Source organism: Pelobates fuscus, chromosome 12 (genome assembly GCF_036172605.1).
Source record: "Pelobates fuscus isolate aPelFus1 chromosome 12, aPelFus1.pri, whole genome shotgun sequence".
NCBI classification, from domain to species: Eukaryota; Metazoa; Chordata; class Amphibia; order Anura; family Pelobatidae; genus Pelobates; species Pelobates fuscus.
In genome coordinates, this window is record NC_086328.1 from 13,631,783 (window position 1) to 13,653,333 (window position 21,551).

The 21,551-nt window shown below is 32.4% G+C and overlaps 1 protein-coding gene across 1 annotated transcript; it reads left to right on the forward strand.

Annotated features, from left to right (window-relative positions):
• Window positions 1-249: 249 nt before the first annotated feature.
• IL17C (interleukin 17C) lies at window positions 250-2,866 on the forward strand. The gene is made up of 3 exons (XM_063437424.1): window positions 250-385; window positions 965-1,329; window positions 1,951-2,866. The coding sequence occupies exons 1-3, from the start codon at window positions 341-343 to the stop codon at window positions 2,192-2,194; spliced, it is 654 nt and encodes a 217-aa protein (XP_063293494.1). The 5' UTR covers window positions 250-340; the 3' UTR covers window positions 2,195-2,866.
• Window positions 2,867-21,551: the final 18,685 nt, after the last annotated feature.

Sequence of the window (21,551 nt, forward strand, 5' to 3'; positions counted from 1 at the left end):
AAAAAAAAAAAAAAGAAATTCCTTATGAAAATAAAAATAGCCTCAAACGAAGAAGAAGAAAAAAAATTCACCAGCTGAGTTATTGCAGAATACTAAGTATCAGCCAATCCACAGGTCACCTGTAGTTAACAAGGAAGTGAATTGCATGTAAATTCTAAGCTTCCTTTTACGTCAGAATAAGGGCTGTCCTTGTATCTCACCTGGATTTTCCGAGGGAGGTGGAGTGTTGAATATATATATATACTGTGAAAATGAGAAGCAAGACAGTAATACACAGCTGGCATTGCCAACCTAGGTGGAGAGATCAATTCTATCTGCACCTCTAATAGACAGCTAAGACATGGTCAGAAGGCAGGTTAACTTCATGGATGTGGTGTCTGCAATGGTAAGAGGCTGTGTGCAAGGCTGTGGATTTGTAGACAATCTATGCTATCTGAATATGGCTGTCCGAGAATGTTGAGAATGTAACATTTGATTTTCTTTGTGGGATTGTCACGGTTTGCTTTACCTGTGTACCATGTGCACAATGTATGTCAGGAGCTACTGCTCCAGCAGGCTCTCACTCTAGCACTGATGCGGTAAGCGGAAAGGACCAAAACTGGTCCTGAGGAGCCAAATCCACCTGCCCTGCATTCAAACTCCCAGTAAGCTCAGCTAAGATTGCTGGTCAGTAAAATGTACAATTGGATAGAAAGAAAAGAACTAGCAGGGGGTTTATTCACTAAGGTGAATTTCTAATATTATAAATCACAATAGCCAAAAAAAATAAATAAAATCTTTAACGTGCTGTGTTTTGAGGTTGGTTAGTTTGAAATTTGCACTTGCCCGGTCAGTGAAAAGGAGGTCCACCTTGGCAGCAAATATCTGAAATTATGCTTAATTGATCAAGACGATGTTATATTATTAAATGCAAATTTTCCTTTGTTTGGTATTTACCATTTCTGTTTTTTTTATTCCTCTTTAGTGGATACTTTGCATTTTTGCTCTAATGTCTACGAATATCTGTGAGGCCATCAAAGGAGTTAAAGCTGGGAAGCATGGTCTTCGTGAACACCATAACCACGAAAATCACCATAACCACGATGACCATCACTGCTACACGGCGGAGGAAGGAGTACCCAGTACTATGATCAATCGCTTTGCCAGCAGGAAGATGAACTGGAATAACTATATTACAGTAAAACTTGTCTCCAATATTGAGAACAGCGAGGGGAGGGATGGGGGAAAGAGAAGACGCAAGAGAGAACAGGGCCAGGGCTGCCCCATCAATGAATTTGCCGCAAATCGTGATGAAGTCAAAGACCGTTCTATTTCTCCATGGGAGTACCGGTAAGTAGAAAGAAAAATCCTCTTCATCTTTCTACATAGAAAAATATGAGATGCTTTAAATACATCCCCTACATCCTATAGAAAGGCCACATTTATCCGTATGTTCTTATCAGTTCTCACGAAGCATGGTAGACTCTCTGCAATTTTGTTTTCTATATATTTTTATTCTTTTCCTACATCAATTTATAGCACTTTGCTCACCAGAACTTTAACACCTACAACATGCTGACATTGTAACAAAGGAAAGGATTATTGATACAAGAATTTAAGAAAATAACTCATTCCAGAATATTATTTTCTATATGACGATTACTAAAATCACCAGCAGGCATCAACACGTGGCAATGTTAAAATAATGTTTATTTATATCAGTTACGCCTTTCAGCCACTTCAAAGGCTCTGCAATTTCATGTACTATTGAGAAATGGTGAGGGATATTTGCAGTGGCCATATTTCTGTTTAGTGAAGAAAACATAAAGCATTGTTAAATCTCCAAAACCCCCTAATTCTGCTACAATTAATAACAAACACTGATGGATATCAGAAGCAATGAATGCCTTTAGTGTACGTTCACGCATGATACTGTATCTCACAAATCTTGGTTTTCTTTTTTTTTTTTAGAATTGACACCGATGAGACCAGATACCCACAGAAGTTGGCCTTTGCCCACTGCTTGTGTAAAGGATGTATTCACACCCATGGAACAAGAGTGTCCGAAAACCACAGCCTAGTTTCAGTGCCGGTTGAGCAAACCATGCTGGTCCTGCGCAGGAAGACATGCGCACACGATAAATCGAAGTACACCTTTGAGGTGGATTACATAAATGTTCCCGTGGCCTGTACATGCGCCAAGCCACGTTACTGACCATACCACGTAGGGATTAGATCGCTCCCATGGAGTTCTTATTCCTGGACTTAGAACCCTGTGTCGTGACCATGTCACACAAAGTTTGTTTGTTATAAAACATTTCTAATTATATTTATATTAGTTGAGATGAGGTTTTTAACTATGTATTTGCTATTGGCTATTCGATTATTGGGGATATAATGAATCTGCTTGGCAGACCTATTGTGGAAGTTACTTCAGCACCAGATTTATATCGGGTCAAATAACACTTTTCTTCTGCCAACCAGATTTTTAGAATGTGGCGAATTTCATTACATGAGATTATTATTTTATCTCCAATACAGTCAATCTTACCAAAAAAGGGCCCTAATTTAGGCCGATTTTTCATCCTTTCACCAACTGGCTTTCACCTGAATCTGTTGAGTTTTTAGTTATGGTTTCATTTTAGAGAGCTGTGTGCTAAAATTAAACAGATTTTATTTCTAATTAAAAAATGCTGGGAATTTACCTTTTGCTTAAACCATGCTTGTCCGACCACAATCCTTGATGGCAACAGCACTGCTCTGCCTGCTGCCAAACGCGGGGTTAAAACACTACAAATTAAAAGGTAGAAGCAAGCAACCCCTGTGTTGGGCAAGCCCGATTTAACCATTTCAGTGCCGGCATTGTGCCATGATTTAACCCCTTAAGGACACATGACATGTGTGACATGTCATGATTCCCTTTTATTCTAGAAGTTTGGTCCTTAAGGGGTTAAACCAATAAAAGCACACGTTTAATGGATCAGAAAGACATCGTACGATCCCGCTATTTAATGATTATAAGGTATCTTGATAAATATCACTTGCTGTCAGACACACACACTGAATGTTTCGGCAGCAATGTTTAACTATTTCACTGCAGCTTGGCAGTCTAGTTTCAAAACGTTAATCTTACAGAACAACGAAACCTCTGTAAGCCTATTCTGTAAAGCTATAATATAGCTATTTGCTTGTAAAATAATATTTATTCCATAAAGGTGTCTTTGAAGAGAAAAAAAAACCAAAAATGTTTTACGGAACAAAAAAAGAAAAAAAAAAAGTTTAAAAACCTTTTGATTTGATTGCCATAATTATTTTATTTTTATTATTTTGTAATATTTATTTAAGTAATATTTAAATGTTTAAACCTATGAGCTGCATTTGGACATTTGCAGCTAATCGAATGGTTGTATCGTTTGTTTGTATTTATTTATTATTGTGACCATTTTTTCATTGTTGGAAATCTGATTGTATTATATTCGTGTAAACAAAGTGCATTTATTTCAGAAGGTGACAAACGCCAAGTAATACGGTAAATGAGTGCGCAAACTGGATTTTATTTCATTATGTGCACACACTGTGCGTGTTTGTCACCTTGGTCCTGAAATTGTGAGCGCAGCTTTTGTAGTTATTTAATAATTTTATTATGTTGCAAATTTTGTGTTTCAAATAAAAAAAAAAATATTTTGTACAACAACACTTGCTTCCATTTGCTTATTTTAATATGTGATTGTTTAAAAAAAAAAAAAAGTAACCCTTGCTCTAAAAGAAGTGGGTCACATTGCTGATTGGATATTGGGTCAAAGACAGAACTTCAGGTCTAGGAGAAAATGTAGCCCCTGGTATCAGGTCACAGAGAACACTTGGGGTAAAGGAAAATAATGATTATCTAGTATAAGCAGAAAACCCCAGGAGCTGGGATTAGCCAGACAACACTAGTGCAGTGCTACTGGGTCAGAAGACAGTGATTGGTCACTGGTATAAGCAGGGAACCCTCAGGTGCTGGTATAGGAGAGCATTTGGTCCCTGGTATATACTGCTAATGGTTGGAGGAGATCACTCACCTGTATAAGCTGAGAACCCTGGGACATAAATCTACTAGTGAATATTTGGATACTAGTACTGAATCAAGTGTCCAACACACCCTACTGCAAGTAAAAATACATTTTCTAAGCAGTACTCGGGATGGGTAGCCAATAATAGTATCACTGCTTTCAAGTGTGCGCAATGGAATGCTAAAAACACTGGAAGGTAAGACTGTGTCATTGTACCTTAACCACTTAATTCCAATGAAGTGGTTATGGTGCTCAGAGTGTGCCTTTAAGATTTCCTTTATCAAGTGTGAATCCGAACATGGATCTCTCCTTACCCACCCTTTATTCATGAACAAAAACACTGTGCAACTAACGCATGATGATTTCATTGTCCTCCAGGTAACAAATGCATCCATCCAGGATTTCCATGGGTCTACCTCAGTATTATATCATGCCTTGTCTTACTCTATAAAAGCAGCTGTGTCACAGTCTGGGGTCTTTGTATATTTTATATTATAAAAGTGTATAAAACTTACATGGTTATTAACTAAAGTGAGAATTGTCAGGAATACAAAATAAAGTTAAATTGAATTTAAAATTTAATGCCAAAACAGGTAAACATGACATGAGTACCCAAGTCAACTATGCTTCCAATTCAGCTATTTTTGCCCTAAATGTTAAATAAAATTCCCAACAATTCTCACTTTGGTGAATAGCACGGTCAACGTACATATTCCCATCAGTGCCAGATCCTTCACAACTGTGTGATGAGGTAATTGGGCACATTTAAAATGACATCACTAGTCTAGGTGTGTGATCATGCAGAAGTCATTGCATTATCCCTGCCATTTATATGCAGATTTAACTTATAGTAGACACACAATAACATTACAATAGATTTCAATACAAAGTATGACAACAATTATCTAGATAATTGCTTCATAATTGCACCATATAAGAAACCAGATATCTAGATAAAACTAAAGTGATTATATATACCGGTAAATCCCCATGGAAGACCATGGAAGACCATGGAAGAACCAGTAGAACAATCATGAACGAAGAAAAAAAAAAAAGAGCAAGACAATGTAGAACGAAACAGGAACACGTAACTTGACTTACAGGCAGCGAGCACTATCGCGGCCTTATCATAGAAATAACTGTACAATCAGTTCTCATCACCTCAAAGAAAAGGGGAACCCCAGTTTCGAGTGATTTATCAGGGATGAGCTCAGAACCAGTTAAGTTGCATGCTTTCCTGGTGACAGAGGTAGCATAATAAGAGTTTTATTTTTACCAGGTCACAGCACCTGGCACCAACGTTGAATTGAAAGGGGAAAAAAATTGACAATTTAGCCTCATAAAAGTGTAAGTAGAACAGTCAACACACAAATCAGGGGTGTGTAGAGTTAGACAGCTAGATAGAAAAAAAAAATCTGTTCAGAAAGACCCCCCAATCTAACAATTTCTGTTTTAAAGAAACACTCCAATGAATGTCTTTTTAAATAGGCTTTAACTGTTTAGTAGATATACCCCATAAGAAACATGCATGTATTTTATTCCTGCCTTTTTTTGTTGGGCGAGGGAGAGGGGGGTAGGGGTATGACAATAAACAGTTTACAAAAAGAAGCCCTATCCCTTTTCAGTCCGTGCTGACAATACTCCAATCTGAGGTCTCTCATTGAGGAGCAACTCTGGTGGAACCACAAGTGCGCATGTTATCGGAAGCAGGAGAAAACCTCACTGGGTGCGACTTAGTGACAGCCGGAGAGACGTTTCTGCCCACTAATTATAAAATCGCTGATTCCTATTAAAATTGCCACTTTTATAAACAACCGTCACAAACTCAATCCCAATGGTGCAAAGAGGGTCATGTCACCGTGGGATTATGCACTAAACTGGGACTTGCAAGTGTTCAGGCCAAACTAATCAAAATCATCTACTTTTCTGATACAGCCTGTTTGGCCTGACATTTTAAATTGTGTTATGAGTCCTCCACAGTTCCCCGTTTAATAAATAAGCAGCACTGAATGTGCTACCATTATACAACTTAACAGTAACATTTCTGTCTGCTATGAAAGATTAATCAGCCACCTACACAGTGCTGGGCGGACGCCATCATTTATCAGACTGCAATCTTTTTTACTTCCCCGTTGTATAACCGGTCATTCACCTCGAGTGGTGTCTGTAACTCAGGTCAAGGAACGAGCCAGTTACCCCAAATGACTTTTCTCCAGGGATTCAGCGAGAGGAGACACAGACATCTTAAGATTCCCAAATGGCATATACGTATTCACCTTATGCTGAGTGGTGTTAGTATATTATTCAGTAACCTAACAGAGCAGATTAGCATCTCCTAACAATTGTTTTTAATTTGATGGTACGTGTTGGCCATTACTGTATCTCTTTCATATGAGGTCACTTGAAACGCCGCTCAGAGATTGTGTAAAAACCATTTCCCCTTATCCAGCACCTTCCCTAATAGTCAAAACTGCCTGAAAAGGTGCTGGATCCTCTTGGAAAATCTGACTGTCAGAATTAGGCACGCCTTGAACCAAATAACCCACAATGTATGCAAGAGAGGAAGCTAATAATGTGTCATTATCACAGGAGAATAGAACTTACACAACAGGTTGTAATTACAAGGAATGAATTTCCACTACAAGTAATTAAAAACAGTGATATAATAAGTGTAGTAGATATATGGAATGGCCTTCCATTGGAAGTTGTATAGACTAACGGTGATATAGAAGTGGAATGGCCTTCCACTGGAAGTTGTGAAGACCAGCAGTGATAAAGAAGTAGATACTTGGAACAGACTTCCAGTGGAGGCAGTAAAGACTAACAGTGATATAGAAAGGGTAGTAGATACATGGAATAGCCTTCCAGCAGAAGCAGTAAACACTAACAGTGATATAGAAAGGGTAGTAGATACATGGAATAGCCTTCCAGCAGAAGCAGTAAACACTAACAGTGATATATAAAGGGTAGTAGATACCTGGAATAGCCTTCCAACGGAAGCAGTAAACACTAACAGTGATATAGAAAGGGTAGTAGATACCTGGAATAGCCTTCCAACGGAAGCAGTAAACACTAACAGTGATATAGAAAGGGTAGTAGATACCTGGAATAGCCTTGCAACGGAAGCAGTAAACACTAACAGTGATAAAGAAAGGTTAGTAGATACCTGGAATAGTCTTCCAGTGGGAGTAATAAAGGCGAACAGTGATAGAGAAAGGGTAGTAGATACCTGGAATAGCCTTCCAGTGGAAGCAGTAACAGTGATATAGTAAGGGTAGTAGATACCTGGAATAGTCTTCCAGCGGAAGCAGTAAACACTAACAGTGAGAAAGAAAGGGTAATAGATTCCTGTAATTGTCACCCAGTGCAAGTATAAAGGGTAGACAGGAATAAAAAAAGCAAGTTACTGGGAAAGACTTCTACTTGGAGCAGTAAATCTAACTGTGAAATGGAAATAGTAGTAATAGGTGCCTGGATCATAATGGATAATTAAAAACAAGGTCACTAAAAATTACAGATAAATACACTTTTCTAGGAACACACATTTAATTATTGTGTTTATTTCAACATCTAAACAGAATTTACTTGATGTGATTTGTACCATCACAACACTGTGCTGACCCAACCTGATCCGGACACAGAGACCTGTCTATTCTTTTTTGTAATTTCTCCTGTTTCCAGCCCAAACTGCTCCAGATTCACAACTCATGTTTATGAAACCAATTTTCAGTGGCCGTACCATAAATTGTGGATGCAACTCTGAGCAGCCAACTTTAGTCCAAAGATTTCATCTACGGCCGAAGATGTGGTTAGAATAAGCCAAGCCTTTAAACAAGCACATGGTTCTTAATCAAAATAAGTTACAGTAGTAAGGTTTGTGCTTCCATCTTGTGGCCAGACATTGGCAGAGTTACAAATAGAAGTGTAAGCGATATATACACAACTATTCATAGACACCTTTCATTTCACAACACCATTAGTGAGAAGATAATAGGGGGAATTGTAATCTTTTTTTTTAATGTTCTTTATCCCAATTATAAATTCAGATAATTATTTATTAAGTACGATAAATTTCATTTAAGTGTTGTTGTTGTTGTTTTTTTTTTATATATATAAATTACACTTGATTCCTTAATTAAAGAATGTTTGTATTTCTAAAGCTGTCTAACACAAATGGATCTATTTACTAAACAATAAGCAGATAATGTGCCTATCTCTTCAAGCAAACAAAACAACACCAGCACCTTAAATGCTGTCCGTTAACTATATCTCAAAAGTTTTTTGTGTGTTTTTTTTTTTCGTTTTTTGTTTTGTTTTAAATTTGGGAGTGACGGAATTAAACATAAAAACTGTAGTCACATTTATTCTCCTAAAAACAGAAGAGCAAAAAATAAAAATTAAAGTGAATCCATTTACGTCTAAAACGGTTTACCCAGTCAAAAATAAAAGCAGTCACGATGATTGATTTCTGTCACACTTTATAGCGGTGTGATGGGACTGGCTCTAGCCTGCAATGCCATCATGGGATATGTAGTCCACAAGTACCTGCAGTGCCAAGATTAGCTACTCCCTTTCTATGGAAACCCTTGCTCATGCTATCCACCATTTTGGGGGTACCCTCTGTTAAATAACATGTTATTGCATGGATAATAATAATACAAATAATAATAATAACAATAATAATATATTGTTATTATACTATATAAAGTACCTGGATAGCTATAATAATAATAATTTGTTATTATATGATATAAAGTATCTGCATAGCAATAATAATAACATATTGTTATTATATTATATACAACACCTGCATAGCTATAATAATACTAATAATACTATATTGTTATTCTATAAAGTACCTGGATAGCTATAATAATACTATATTGTTATTATATACAGTACCTGGATAGCTATAATAATACTAATAATACTATATTGTTATAATATAAAGTACCTGGCTAGCTATAATAATACTAATAATACTATATTGTTATATAAAGTACCTGGATAGCTATAATAATACTAATAATACTATATTGTTATATAAAGTACCTGGATAGCTATAATAATACTAATAATCCTATATTGTTATTATATACAGTACCTGGATAGCTATAATAATACTATATTGTTATTATATACAGTACCTGGATAGCTATAATAATACTAATAATACTATATTGTTATAATATAAAGTACCTGGCTAGCTATAATAATACTAATAATACTATATTGTTATATAAAGTGCCTGGATAGCTATAATAATACTGATAATACTATATTGTTATATAAAGTGCCTGGATAGCTATAATAATACTGATAATACTATATTGTTATTATATAAAGTACCTGGATAGCTATAATAATACTAATAATACTATATTGTTATATAAAGTGCCTGGATAGCTATAATAATACTGATAATACTATATTGTTATTATATAAAGTACCTGGATAGCTATAATAATACTAATAATACTATATTGTTATTATACTAAAGTACCTGGATAGCTATAATAATACTAATAATACTATATTGTTATAATATAAAGTACCTGGCTAGCTATAATAATACTAATAATACTATATTGTTATATAAAGTGCCTGGATAGCTATAATAATACTGATAATACTATATTGTTATTATATAAAGTACCTGGATAGCTATAATAATACTAATAATACTATATTGTTATATAAAGTGCCTGGATAGCTATAATAATACTGATAATACTATATTGTTATTATATAAAGTACCTGGATAGCTATAATAATACTAATAATACTATATTGTTATAATATAAAGTACCTGGCTAGCTATAATAATACTAATAATACTATATTGTTATATAAAGTGCCTGGATAGCTATAATAATACTGATAATACTATATTGTTATTATATAAAGTACCTGGATAGCTATAATAATACTAATAATACTATATTGTTATATAAAGTGCCTGGATAGCTATAATAATACTGATAATACTATATTGTTATTATATAAAGTACCTGGATAGCTATAATAATACTAATAATACTATATTGTTATTCTATAAAGTACCTGGATAGCTATAATAATACTATATTGTTATTATATACAGTACCTGGATAGCTATAATAATACTAATAATACTATATTGTTATAATATAAAGTACCTGGCTAGCTATAATAATACTAATAATACTATATTGTTATATAAAGTACCTGGATAGCTATAATAATACTAATAATACTATATTGTTATATAAAGTACCTGGATAGCTATAATAATACTAATAATCCTATATTGTTATTATATACAGTACCTGGATAGCTATAATAATACTATATTGTTATTATATACAGTACCTGGATAGCTATAATAATACTAATAATACTATATTGTTATAATATAAAGTACCTGGCTAGCTATAATAATACTAATAATACTATATTGTTATATAAAGTGCCTGGATAGCTATAATAATACTGATAATACTATATTGTTATATAAAGTGCCTGGATAGCTATAATAATACTGATAATACTATATTGTTATTATATAAAGTACCTGGATAGCTATAATAATACTAATAATACTATATTGTTATATAAAGTGCCTGGATAGCTATAATAATACTGATAATACTATATTGTTATTATATAAAGTACCTGGATAGCTATAATAATACTAATAATACTATATTGTTATTATACTAAAGTACCTGGATAGCTATAATAATACTAATAATACTATATTGTTATAATATAAAGTACCTGGCTAGCTATAATAATACTAATAATACTATATTGTTATATAAAGTGCCTGGATAGCTATAATAATACTGATAATACTATATTGTTATTATATAAAGTACCTGGATAGCTATAATAATACTAATAATACTATATTGTTATATAAAGTGCCTGGATAGCTATAATAATACTGATAATACTATATTGTTATTATATAAAGTACCTGGATAGCTATAATAATACTAATAATACTATATTGTTATTATATAAAGTACCTGGATAGCTATAATAATACTAATAATACTATATTGTTATTATACTAAAGTACCTGGATAGCTATAATAATACTAATAATACTATATTGTTATAATATAAAGTACCTGAATAGCTATAATAATACTAATAATACTATATTGTTATTATATAAAGTACCTGGATAGCTATAATAATACTAATAATACTATATTGTTATTATATACAGTACATGGATAGCTAAAATAAAAATAATACTATATTGTTATAATATAAAGTACCTGGATAGCTATAATAATACTAATAATCCTATATTGTTATTATATACAGTACGTGGATAGCTACAATACTATATTGTTATTATATACAGTACGTGGATAGCTATAATACTATATAAAGTACCTGGATAGCTATAATACTATATTGTTATTATATAAAGTACCTGGCTAGCTATAATAATACTAATAATACTATATTGTTATTATATAAAGTGCCTGGATAGCTATAATAATACTATATTGTTATTATATAAAGTGCCTGGCTAGCTATAATAATACTAATAATACTATATTGTTATTATATAAAGTACCTGGATAGCTATAATAATACTAATAATACTATATTGTTATAATATAAAGTACCTGAATAGCTATAATAATACTAATAATGCTATATTGTTATTATATAAAGTACCTGGATAGCTATAATAATACTAATAATACTATATTGTTATTATATAAAGTACCTGGATAGCTATAATAATACTAATAATACTATATTGTTATTATATAAAGTACCTGGATAGCTAAAATAAAAATAATACTATATTGTTATAATATAAAGTACCTGGATAGCTATAATAACACTAATAATCCTATATTGTTATTATATACAGTACGTGGATAGCTATAATACTATATTATTATTATATACAGTACCTGGATAGCTCTAATAATCCTATATTGTTATTATATACAGTACCTGGATAGCTATAATAATACTATATTATTATTATATACAGTACCTGGATAGCTATAATAATCCTATATTGTTATTATATACAGTACCTGGATAGCTATAATAATACTATATTATTATTATATACAGTACCTGGATAGCTATAATAATACTAATAATACTATATTGTTATTCTACAAAGTACCTGGATAGCTATAATAATACTATATTGTTATTATATAAAGTACGTGGATAGCGATAATAATACTATATTGTTATTATATTATATTATATACACAATACAATACCTGCATAGCTATAATATTAATATATTGCTATTATATGACATAAATTACCTGGATAGCTCTAATAATACTAATAATACTATATTGTTATATAAAGTACCTGGATAGCTATAATAATACTATATTGTTATATAAAGTACCTGGATAGCTATAATAATACTAATAATACTATATTGTTATTCTGTAAAGTACCTGGATAGCTATAATAATACTAATAATATTATATTGTTATTATATAAAGTACGTGGATAGCGATAATAATACTATATTGTTATTATATTATATTATATACACAATACGATACCTGCTTAGCTATAATATTAATATATTGCTATTATATGACATAAATTACCTGGATAGCTCTAATAATACTAATAATACTATATTGTTATTATATAAATTACCTGGAAAGCTCTAATAATAATAATAATACTATATTGTTATTATATAAAGTACCTGGATAGCTATAATAATACTATATTGTTATTATACAAAGTACCTGGATAGCTATAATAATACTAAATTGTTATTATATAAAGTACCTGGATAGCTATAATACTATATTGTTATTATATAAAGTACCTGGATAGCTCTAATAATCCTATATTGTTATTATATACAGTACCTGGATAGCTATAATAATACTATATTATTATTATATACAGTACCTGGATAGCTATAATAATACTAATAATACTATATTGTTATTCTACAAAGTACCTGGATAGCTATAATAATACTATATTGTTATTATATAAAGTACGTGGATAGCGATAATAATACTATATTGTTATTATATTATATTATATACACAATACAATACCTGCATAGCTATAATATTAATATATTGCTATTATATGACATAAATTACCTGGATAGCTCTAATAATACTAATAATACTATATTGTTATTATATAAATTACCTGGAGAGCTCTAATAATAATAATAATACTATATTGTTATTATATAAAGTACCTGGATAGCTATAATAATACTATATTGTTATTATACAAAGTACCTGGATAGCTATAATAATACTAAATTGTTATATAAAGTACCTGGCTAGCTATAATAATACTAATAATACTATATTGTTATAATATAAAGTACCTGAATAGCTATAATAATACTAATAATACTATATTGTTATTATATAAAGTACCTGGATAGCTCTAATAATACTATATTGTTATTATATAAAGTACCTGGCTAGCTAAAATAATATTAATAATACTATATTGTTGTAATATAAAGTACCTGGATAGCTATAATAATACTAATAATACTATATTGTTATTATATACAGTACGTGGATAGCTATAATACTATATTGTTATTATATACAGTACGTGGATAGCTATAATACTATATTGTTATTATATAAAGTACCTGGCTAGCTATAATAATACTATATTGTTATTATATACAGTACGTGGATAGCTATAATACTATATTGTTATTATATACAGTACGTGGATAGCTATAATACTATATTGTTATTATATAAAGTACCTGGCTAGCTATAATAATACTATATTGTTATTATATACCGTACCTGGCTAGCTCTAATAATACTATATTGTTATTATATAAAGTACCTGGCTAGCTAAAATAATACTAATAATACTATATTGTTATAATATAAAGTACCTGGATAGCTATAATAATACTAATAATCCTATATTGTTATTATATACAGTACCTGGATAGCTATAATAATACTATATTGTTATATAAGGTGCCTGGATAGCTATAATAATACTAATAATACTATATTGTTATTATATAAAGTACCTGGATAGCTATAATAATACTAATAATACTATATTGTTATTATATACAGTACCTGGATAGCTATAATAATACTATATTATTATTATATACAGTACCTGGATAGCTATAATAATACTAATAATACTATAATGTTATTATATAAAGTGTCTGGATAGCTATAATAATACTATATTTTTATTATATACAGTACCTGGATAGCTCTAATAATCCTATATTGTTATTATATACAGTACCTGGATAGCTATAATAATACTATATTATTATATACCGTACCTGGATAGCTATAATAATACTAATAATACTATATTGTTATTATATAAAGTGCCTGGATAGCTATAATAATACTATATTATTATTATATACAGTACCTGGATAGCTCTAATAATACTATATTGTTATTATATAAAGTACCTGGATAGCTATAATAATACTAATAATACTATATTGTTATTATATAAAGTGCCTGGATAGCTATAATAATACTATATTATTATTATATACAGTACCTGGATAGCTCTAATAATACTATATTGTTATTATATTAAGTAGCTGGATAGCTATAATAATACTATATTGTTATATAAGGTGCCTGGATAGCTATAATAATACTAATAATACTATATTGTTATTATATAAAGTGCCTGGCTAGCTATAATAATACTAATAATACTATATTGTTATTATATAAAGTGCCTGGATAGCTATAATAATACTAATAATACTATATTGTTATTATATAAAGTGCCTGGATAGCTATAATAATACTATATTGTTATTATATAAAGTGCCTGGATAGCTATAATAATACTAATAATACTATATTGTTATAATATAAAGTGCCTGGATAGCTATAATAATACTAATAATACTATATTGTTATTATATAAAGTGCCTGGATAGCTATAATAATACTAATAATACTATATTGTTATTATATAAAGTGCCTGGATAGCTATAATAATACTAATAATACTATATTGTTATTATATAAAGTGCCTGGATAGCTATAATAATACTAATAATACTATATTGTTATTATATAAAGTGCCTGGATAGCTATAATAATACTATATTGTTAGTATATAAAGTGCCTGGATAGCTATAATAATACTATATTGTTATTATATAAAGTGCCTGGATAGCTATAATAATACTATATTGTTATTATATAAAGTGCCTGGATAGCTATAATAATACTATATTGTTATTATATAAAGTGCCTGGATAGCTATAATAATACTAATAATACTATATTGTTATTATATAAAGTGCCTGGATAGCTATAATAATACTAATAATACTATATTGTTATTATATAAAGTACCTGGATAGCTATAATAATACTAATAATACTATATTGTTATTATATAAAGTACCTGGATAGCTATAATAATACTATATTGTTATTATATACAGTACCTGGATAGCTATAATAATACTAATAATACTATATTGTTATTATATAAAGTGCCTGGATAGCTATAATAATACTAATAATACTATATTGTTATTATATAAAGTACCTGGATAGCTATAATAATACTAATAATACTATATTGTTATTATATACAGTACCTGGATAGCTATAATAATACTAATAATACTATATTGTTATTATATAAAGTACCTGGATAGCTAAAATAAAAATAATACTATATTGTTATAATATAAAGTACCTGGATAGCTATAATAATACTAATAATCCTATATTGTTATTATATACAGTACCTGGATAGCTATAATAATACTAATAATACTATATTGTTATACTATAAAGTGCCTGGGTAGCTATAATAATACTAATAACACTATATTGTTATTATATAAAGTACATGGATAGCTATAATAATACTAATAATACTATATTGTTATTATATAAAGTACCTGGATAGCTATAATAATACTAATAATACTATATTGTTATTATATAAAGTACCTGGATAGCTATAATAATACTAATAATACTATATTGTTATTATATAAAGTGCCTGGATAGCTCTAATAATACTAATAATACTATATTGTTATTATATAAAGTACCTGGATAGCTATAATAATACTAATAATACTATATTGTTATTATATAAAGTACCTGGATAGCTATAATAATACTAATAATACTATATTGTTATTATATACAGTACCTGGATAGCTATAATAATACTAATAATACTATATTGTTATTATATAAAGTACCTGGATAGCTATAATAATACTAATAATACTATATTGTTATTATATACAGTACATGGATAGCTAAAATAAAAATAATACTATATTGTTATAATATAAAGTACATGGATAGCTATAATAATACTAATAATCCTATATTGTTATTATATACAGTACCTGGATAGCTATAATAATACTATATTATTATTATTATATACAGTACCTGGATAGCTATATTAATACTAATAATACTATAATGTTATTATATAAAGTGTCTGGATAGCTATAATAATACTATATTTTTATTATATACAGTACCTGGATAGCTATAATAATCTTATATTGTTATTATATACAGTACCTGGATAGCTATAATAATACTATATTATTATATACAGTACCTGGATAGCTATAATAATACTATATTGTTATTATATAAAGTACCTGGATAGCTATAATAATACTATATTATTATTATATACAGTACCTGGATAGCTATAATAATACTAATAATACTATATTGTTATTATATAAAGTGCCTGGATAGCTATAATAATACTATATTATTATTATATACAGTACCTGGATAGCTCTAATAATACTATATTGTTATTATATAAAGTACCTGGATAGCTATAATAATACTAATTATACTATATTGTTATTATATAAAGTGCCTGGATAGCTATAATAATACTATATTATTATTATATACAGTACCTGGATAGCTCTAATAATACTATATTGTTATTATATAAAGTAGCTGGATAGCTATAATAATACTATATTGTTATATAAGGTGCCTGGATAGCTATAATAATACTAATAATACTATATTGTTATTATATAAAGTGCCTGGCTAGCTATAATAATACTAATAATACTATATTGTTATTATATAAAGTGCCTGGATAGCTATAATAATACTAATAATACTATATTGTTATTATATACAGTACCTGGATAGCTATAATAATACTATTTTGTTATACTATAAAGTGCCTAGGTAGCTCTAATAATACTAATAATACTATATTGTTATACTATAAAGTGCCTGGGTAGCTATAATAATACTAATGACACTATATTTTTATATAAAGTGCCTGGATAGCTCTAATAATACTAATAATACTATATTGTTATACTATAAAGTGCCTGGATAGCTATAATAATACTAATAATACTATATTATTATTATATAAAGTGCCTGGGTAGCTCTAATAATACTAATAACACTATATTTTTATATAAAGTGCCTGGATAGCTATAATAATACTAATAATACTATATTGTTATTATATAAAGTGCCTGGATAGCTATAATAATACTATATTGTTATTATATAAAGTACCTGGACATCCCTTCCTGCTTTGTCCTCCCATGCCAGCACCATGCCTGTGATGTCATCACCAGGAGCCTCTAGGGCGGGCACTGATGACGTCAGCGAACAGGCCATCAGGGACTTGCATGCATAGTTGGTGTTCCTTAAAACAAACCAGCCCACTGAATAGCTGATGTATATATTATTATTAATTATTATTAATTATTATTATTATAAATGCAGGTCAGGGGCCCTGGATCTGTCCAGCACTATGGGCTTAGTTTATTTAGGCCCAGGCCTTATAGTATTACCAGGCCTGGCTGGGAGCTGTCCCTGTTTAAAGCAGCAGTAACCATTCATTCTGTTCAGCTTTCTGTATTATTGTCCTGTTTCTGGTGGAGCTCCATTACCTGTAGAACTGTCCTCTGCCAGTATTGAAGATTCACACCATGTTTGCCCAGTGCTTACTTCCTGTCAATGCTGGACAATGTCCCATTAAAGGGACACTATAGGCCCATTAAAGAGAAACTGAGTGGTGTGGGTGCAGTGTCCCTGGTCCCTTAATTTCAATTTCAATAAGCTGCAATAAATACTTAAGTGGGTTAATTCCTCCTCTAACGGCTCTCTACCAGACAGCCACTAGAGGGAATTCCGGGTCGCTAGGCAAATTTTGGTTCTCTAAGTGACGCTGGACGTACTCACGCTGTGTATGAGGTAATCCAGCGTCACCCAAAACCCAATAGGAAAGCATTATATAATGCTTTCCTATGGGGGAAGCTTTAATGTGAGTGCTGACATATCCGCGCATGCGCATAGGTCTCCCCCGCTGGCTGACGTCTGCGTGGTATGAACCAGCACCAATGGATGTCGGTGCTGTACTCAGGTAAGTGTCAAAAGGGGTTGTATCCCCTTCTGCACTACAGGGGGGTGGGAAGATGCCTTGACGGAGGGGGGCACTATAGGGAGCTACAACAAACAACTTTGTTTTCTTGGCACTATAGTTTTCCTTTAAATACGTTGTGTAGAAAAGCAACAAGGACAAATCCTCAGTGCAAAGTTTTATCCAAAAGTGGATTATTGTGATTTAGGAATCCGTATTAAAAAAATTACAAAAAACCTGCGTTTTAAGGGCCATTTTTAAAGGGACGCTGGATTCCTTATACTATAGGTTTAATTTTCCTTGTTAGTTTCTGGGCCGCTTCCTGTCTAAACTTTGAAAATTAAAATAAACGGGACAAAATTAATAACTACTTACTCACCTTCTTTCCAACGCCAAATCTTTCTCAGCGCTGTAGCGGCCTGCTCCTAGTGTGCGGTCATCCTGGATGGGTATATTCAGGATGACAGTCTGATCAAATGCTCCTTATAGAGGAGCATTGAGGACCACAGGCACATGCTTGGAGCTCGCCATGATGAGCTTATGATTCTGCCATAATACAAATGTAGGCTGGGCACACAATGACTTCAATTCAGCAGCTTTATTGGATCAAGAAGATAGAAGGCAACGTTTCAGTCTCCCTATGAGACCTTCATTGCATGCAATGATTATGACTGATTGTGACCAGGGGCGTATTAGCCGCAAAAAACGCCGCCCCCAAATGCCCAAGGCAAATGTCTTGTTAGCCTTGCGGCTAACAGACATGCTGGGCTGGTTGCTGGTTGCTGGGCGGCCGGCGAGGGAGCTCTTCCCCTGAGCTCTCTGCTCAGCTCCCTCGCACGCCGCCCGCAGAGTGAGACTGGGAGCCGGAATATGACGTCATATTCCGGCTCCGCCTCCCAGCCTCACTCTGCGGGCGGCGCGCGAGGGAGCTGAGCAGAGAGCTCAGGGGAAGAGCTCCCTTGCCGGCCGCCCAGCCTGCCCGCCAGTGCCGCCCTGCAGCCACTGGACCACCAGGGAATGGGAGAACCCCCCCACCCCCAGCATTCCGAAAGGTAAGGAGGCGGGGGGGGGGGTAAATAAAAAAAAATGTGTTAATGTGAGTGTGTGTGTGTCTCTGACTGTGTGTGTCTGATAGTGTGTGTGTGTCTGTTAGTTAGTGTGTGTGTGTGTGTCTCTGTTAGTGTCTGTGACTGTGTGTGTTAGTGTGTGTGTGTCTGTGACTGTGTGTGTTAGTGTGTGTGTGTGTCTGTTAGTGTGTGTCTGTGACTGTGTGTGTGTGTGTCTGTTAGTGTGTGTGTGTCCGACAGTGTGTGTCTCACTGTGTGTGTCTGTTAGTGTGTGTGTGTCCGACTGTGTGTGTCTGTTAGTGTGTGTGTCCCCGACTGTGTGTGTCTGTTAGTGTGTGTGTGTCCGACTGTGTCTGTTTGTTAGTGTGTGTCTCACTGTGTGTGTCTGTTAGTGTGTGTGTGTCCGACTGTGTGTGTTTGTTAGTGTGTGTCCGACTGTGTGTTTGTTAGTGTGTGTGTGTCCGACTGTGTGTGTTTGTTAGTGTGTGTGTCCGACTGTGTGTGTTTGTTAGTGTGTGTCTCACTGTGTGTGTCTTTTAGTGTGTGTGTGTCCGACTGTGTGTGTCTGTTAGCTAGTGTATGCGTATCTGTCAGTGAATGTGTGTGTATTTAGAAGGCGGGGCAGGGGGGAAGGGTTGGGTGGGGGTGGCGCACGCGGGGGGGGGGGTCTGAGTTTTGTCCTGCCTAGGGCAGCACAAAACCAAGATACACCACTGATTGTGACGTCACTACACGTGCGCGTCTGACATCACAGTATGCTAGGGTATGAGAGCTGGGGAGTCCCGGATCTCCTATCCATAGGGGTGGAAGGCATGGCTTGTAGCCGTGCTTCCAAGCCTTCTAATTGTTAAAATCATTTAATCGGGGGGTGAGGGGAGAGTGTGTTTCTTTTCTAAGCACTACAACAACTACTTAATTTAGATGAGTTTGTTATCGTGTGTACAATGTTTCTTTAAGTATATTTTTTTGTTTCACTACAATTCAGAGTTTGGTGAATAACTCGGTAAAGTGTGGCCAACGCAAAAATTCAGCTATATTTTCACTTTATTTTGGTCTAAAATTAAAAATGTACTTTGAAAACCTGAAAATTCACACAATATTGAATAACTCTGTAAATCATTCTTAGAGCATTCTAGGTTCAATACAGCCTTATTTGATGTGGTGCTCCGTCTAGTGGTTTTGATATACATATATTACCTGGCGATGTAGCACACCTGTGTCGTTGTCCCGGTTTCCTCTCATTGATTGCTATCCTAGCTGAACTGACACAGTATAGCATGTGATTGGTTTCCAATCAGAGGACACATTTTAGGTTCAGTGAAACAATTCTTCTTCGATCAGTTACCAATATAGAATTTATTGGATATCTGTCTGGGATCTGTGATTTGCCCACAGAAACTTTCGGTCACATACACACAATAAATAGAAGCTATGCCACTGGTGAGGAGGTATTACAGAGAAGCCAATTAACCTTCAACCCTCCCTAAATCTTACAGTAAGGATAAAATTGGTCCTTATGCAACCACGTTACATAAACGTTATGTAGAGCTCCAAAGCATAATGGAAGACAGTCAAAGTGTTTGGAGTGATAAACCTGCTTCCCTTCACCGGCATCAAGGAGTCTGTTCGTAAAGAGGTATACCTGTGAGAATTGCTGAGAATTCAAACATAATTAAAAATTTTGGGACAAGAGCTTAAACCACGAACAAAATGCACTTTGAGTTCTCAACATTTCACGCAGTGTATAATCCTGTCTAAATCAGTGGCTTAAAATAGTAATACATATAGGATTATGTGCTAAAAGTAAATAAGAGAATTGTTGTAAATTCAAAGTGAATTTCAAATGTAAGACCAAAATAGCCGAATTACAAGCATACCGGATTTGCAGAATGTTTCCAGGTCGGCTATTGTGACTAAGGTTGAAATTCACTTTTCTACCAACAATTCTTACTTTTGTAAATAAACCTGCAAATCTTTATGTTCATGAGTTGTGGCAGAGGATGCAATACCCATACGAATTATTCAAATTGACAG

Bases quoted from the DNA above. Each gene is read 5' to 3' on its own strand.
- IL17C (XM_063437424.1), top strand. From the start codon at position 341: ATGGTCAGAAGGCAGGTTAACTTCATGGATGTGGTGTCTGCAATG. The intron at 386-964 runs GTAAGAGGCTGT...ATTCCTCTTTAG, and splicing joins TGGATGTGGTGTCTGCAATG to TGGATACTTTGCATTTTTGC. The intron at 1,330-1,950 runs GTAAGTAGAAAG...TTTTTTTTTTAG, and splicing joins ATTTCTCCATGGGAGTACCG to AATTGACACCGATGAGACCA.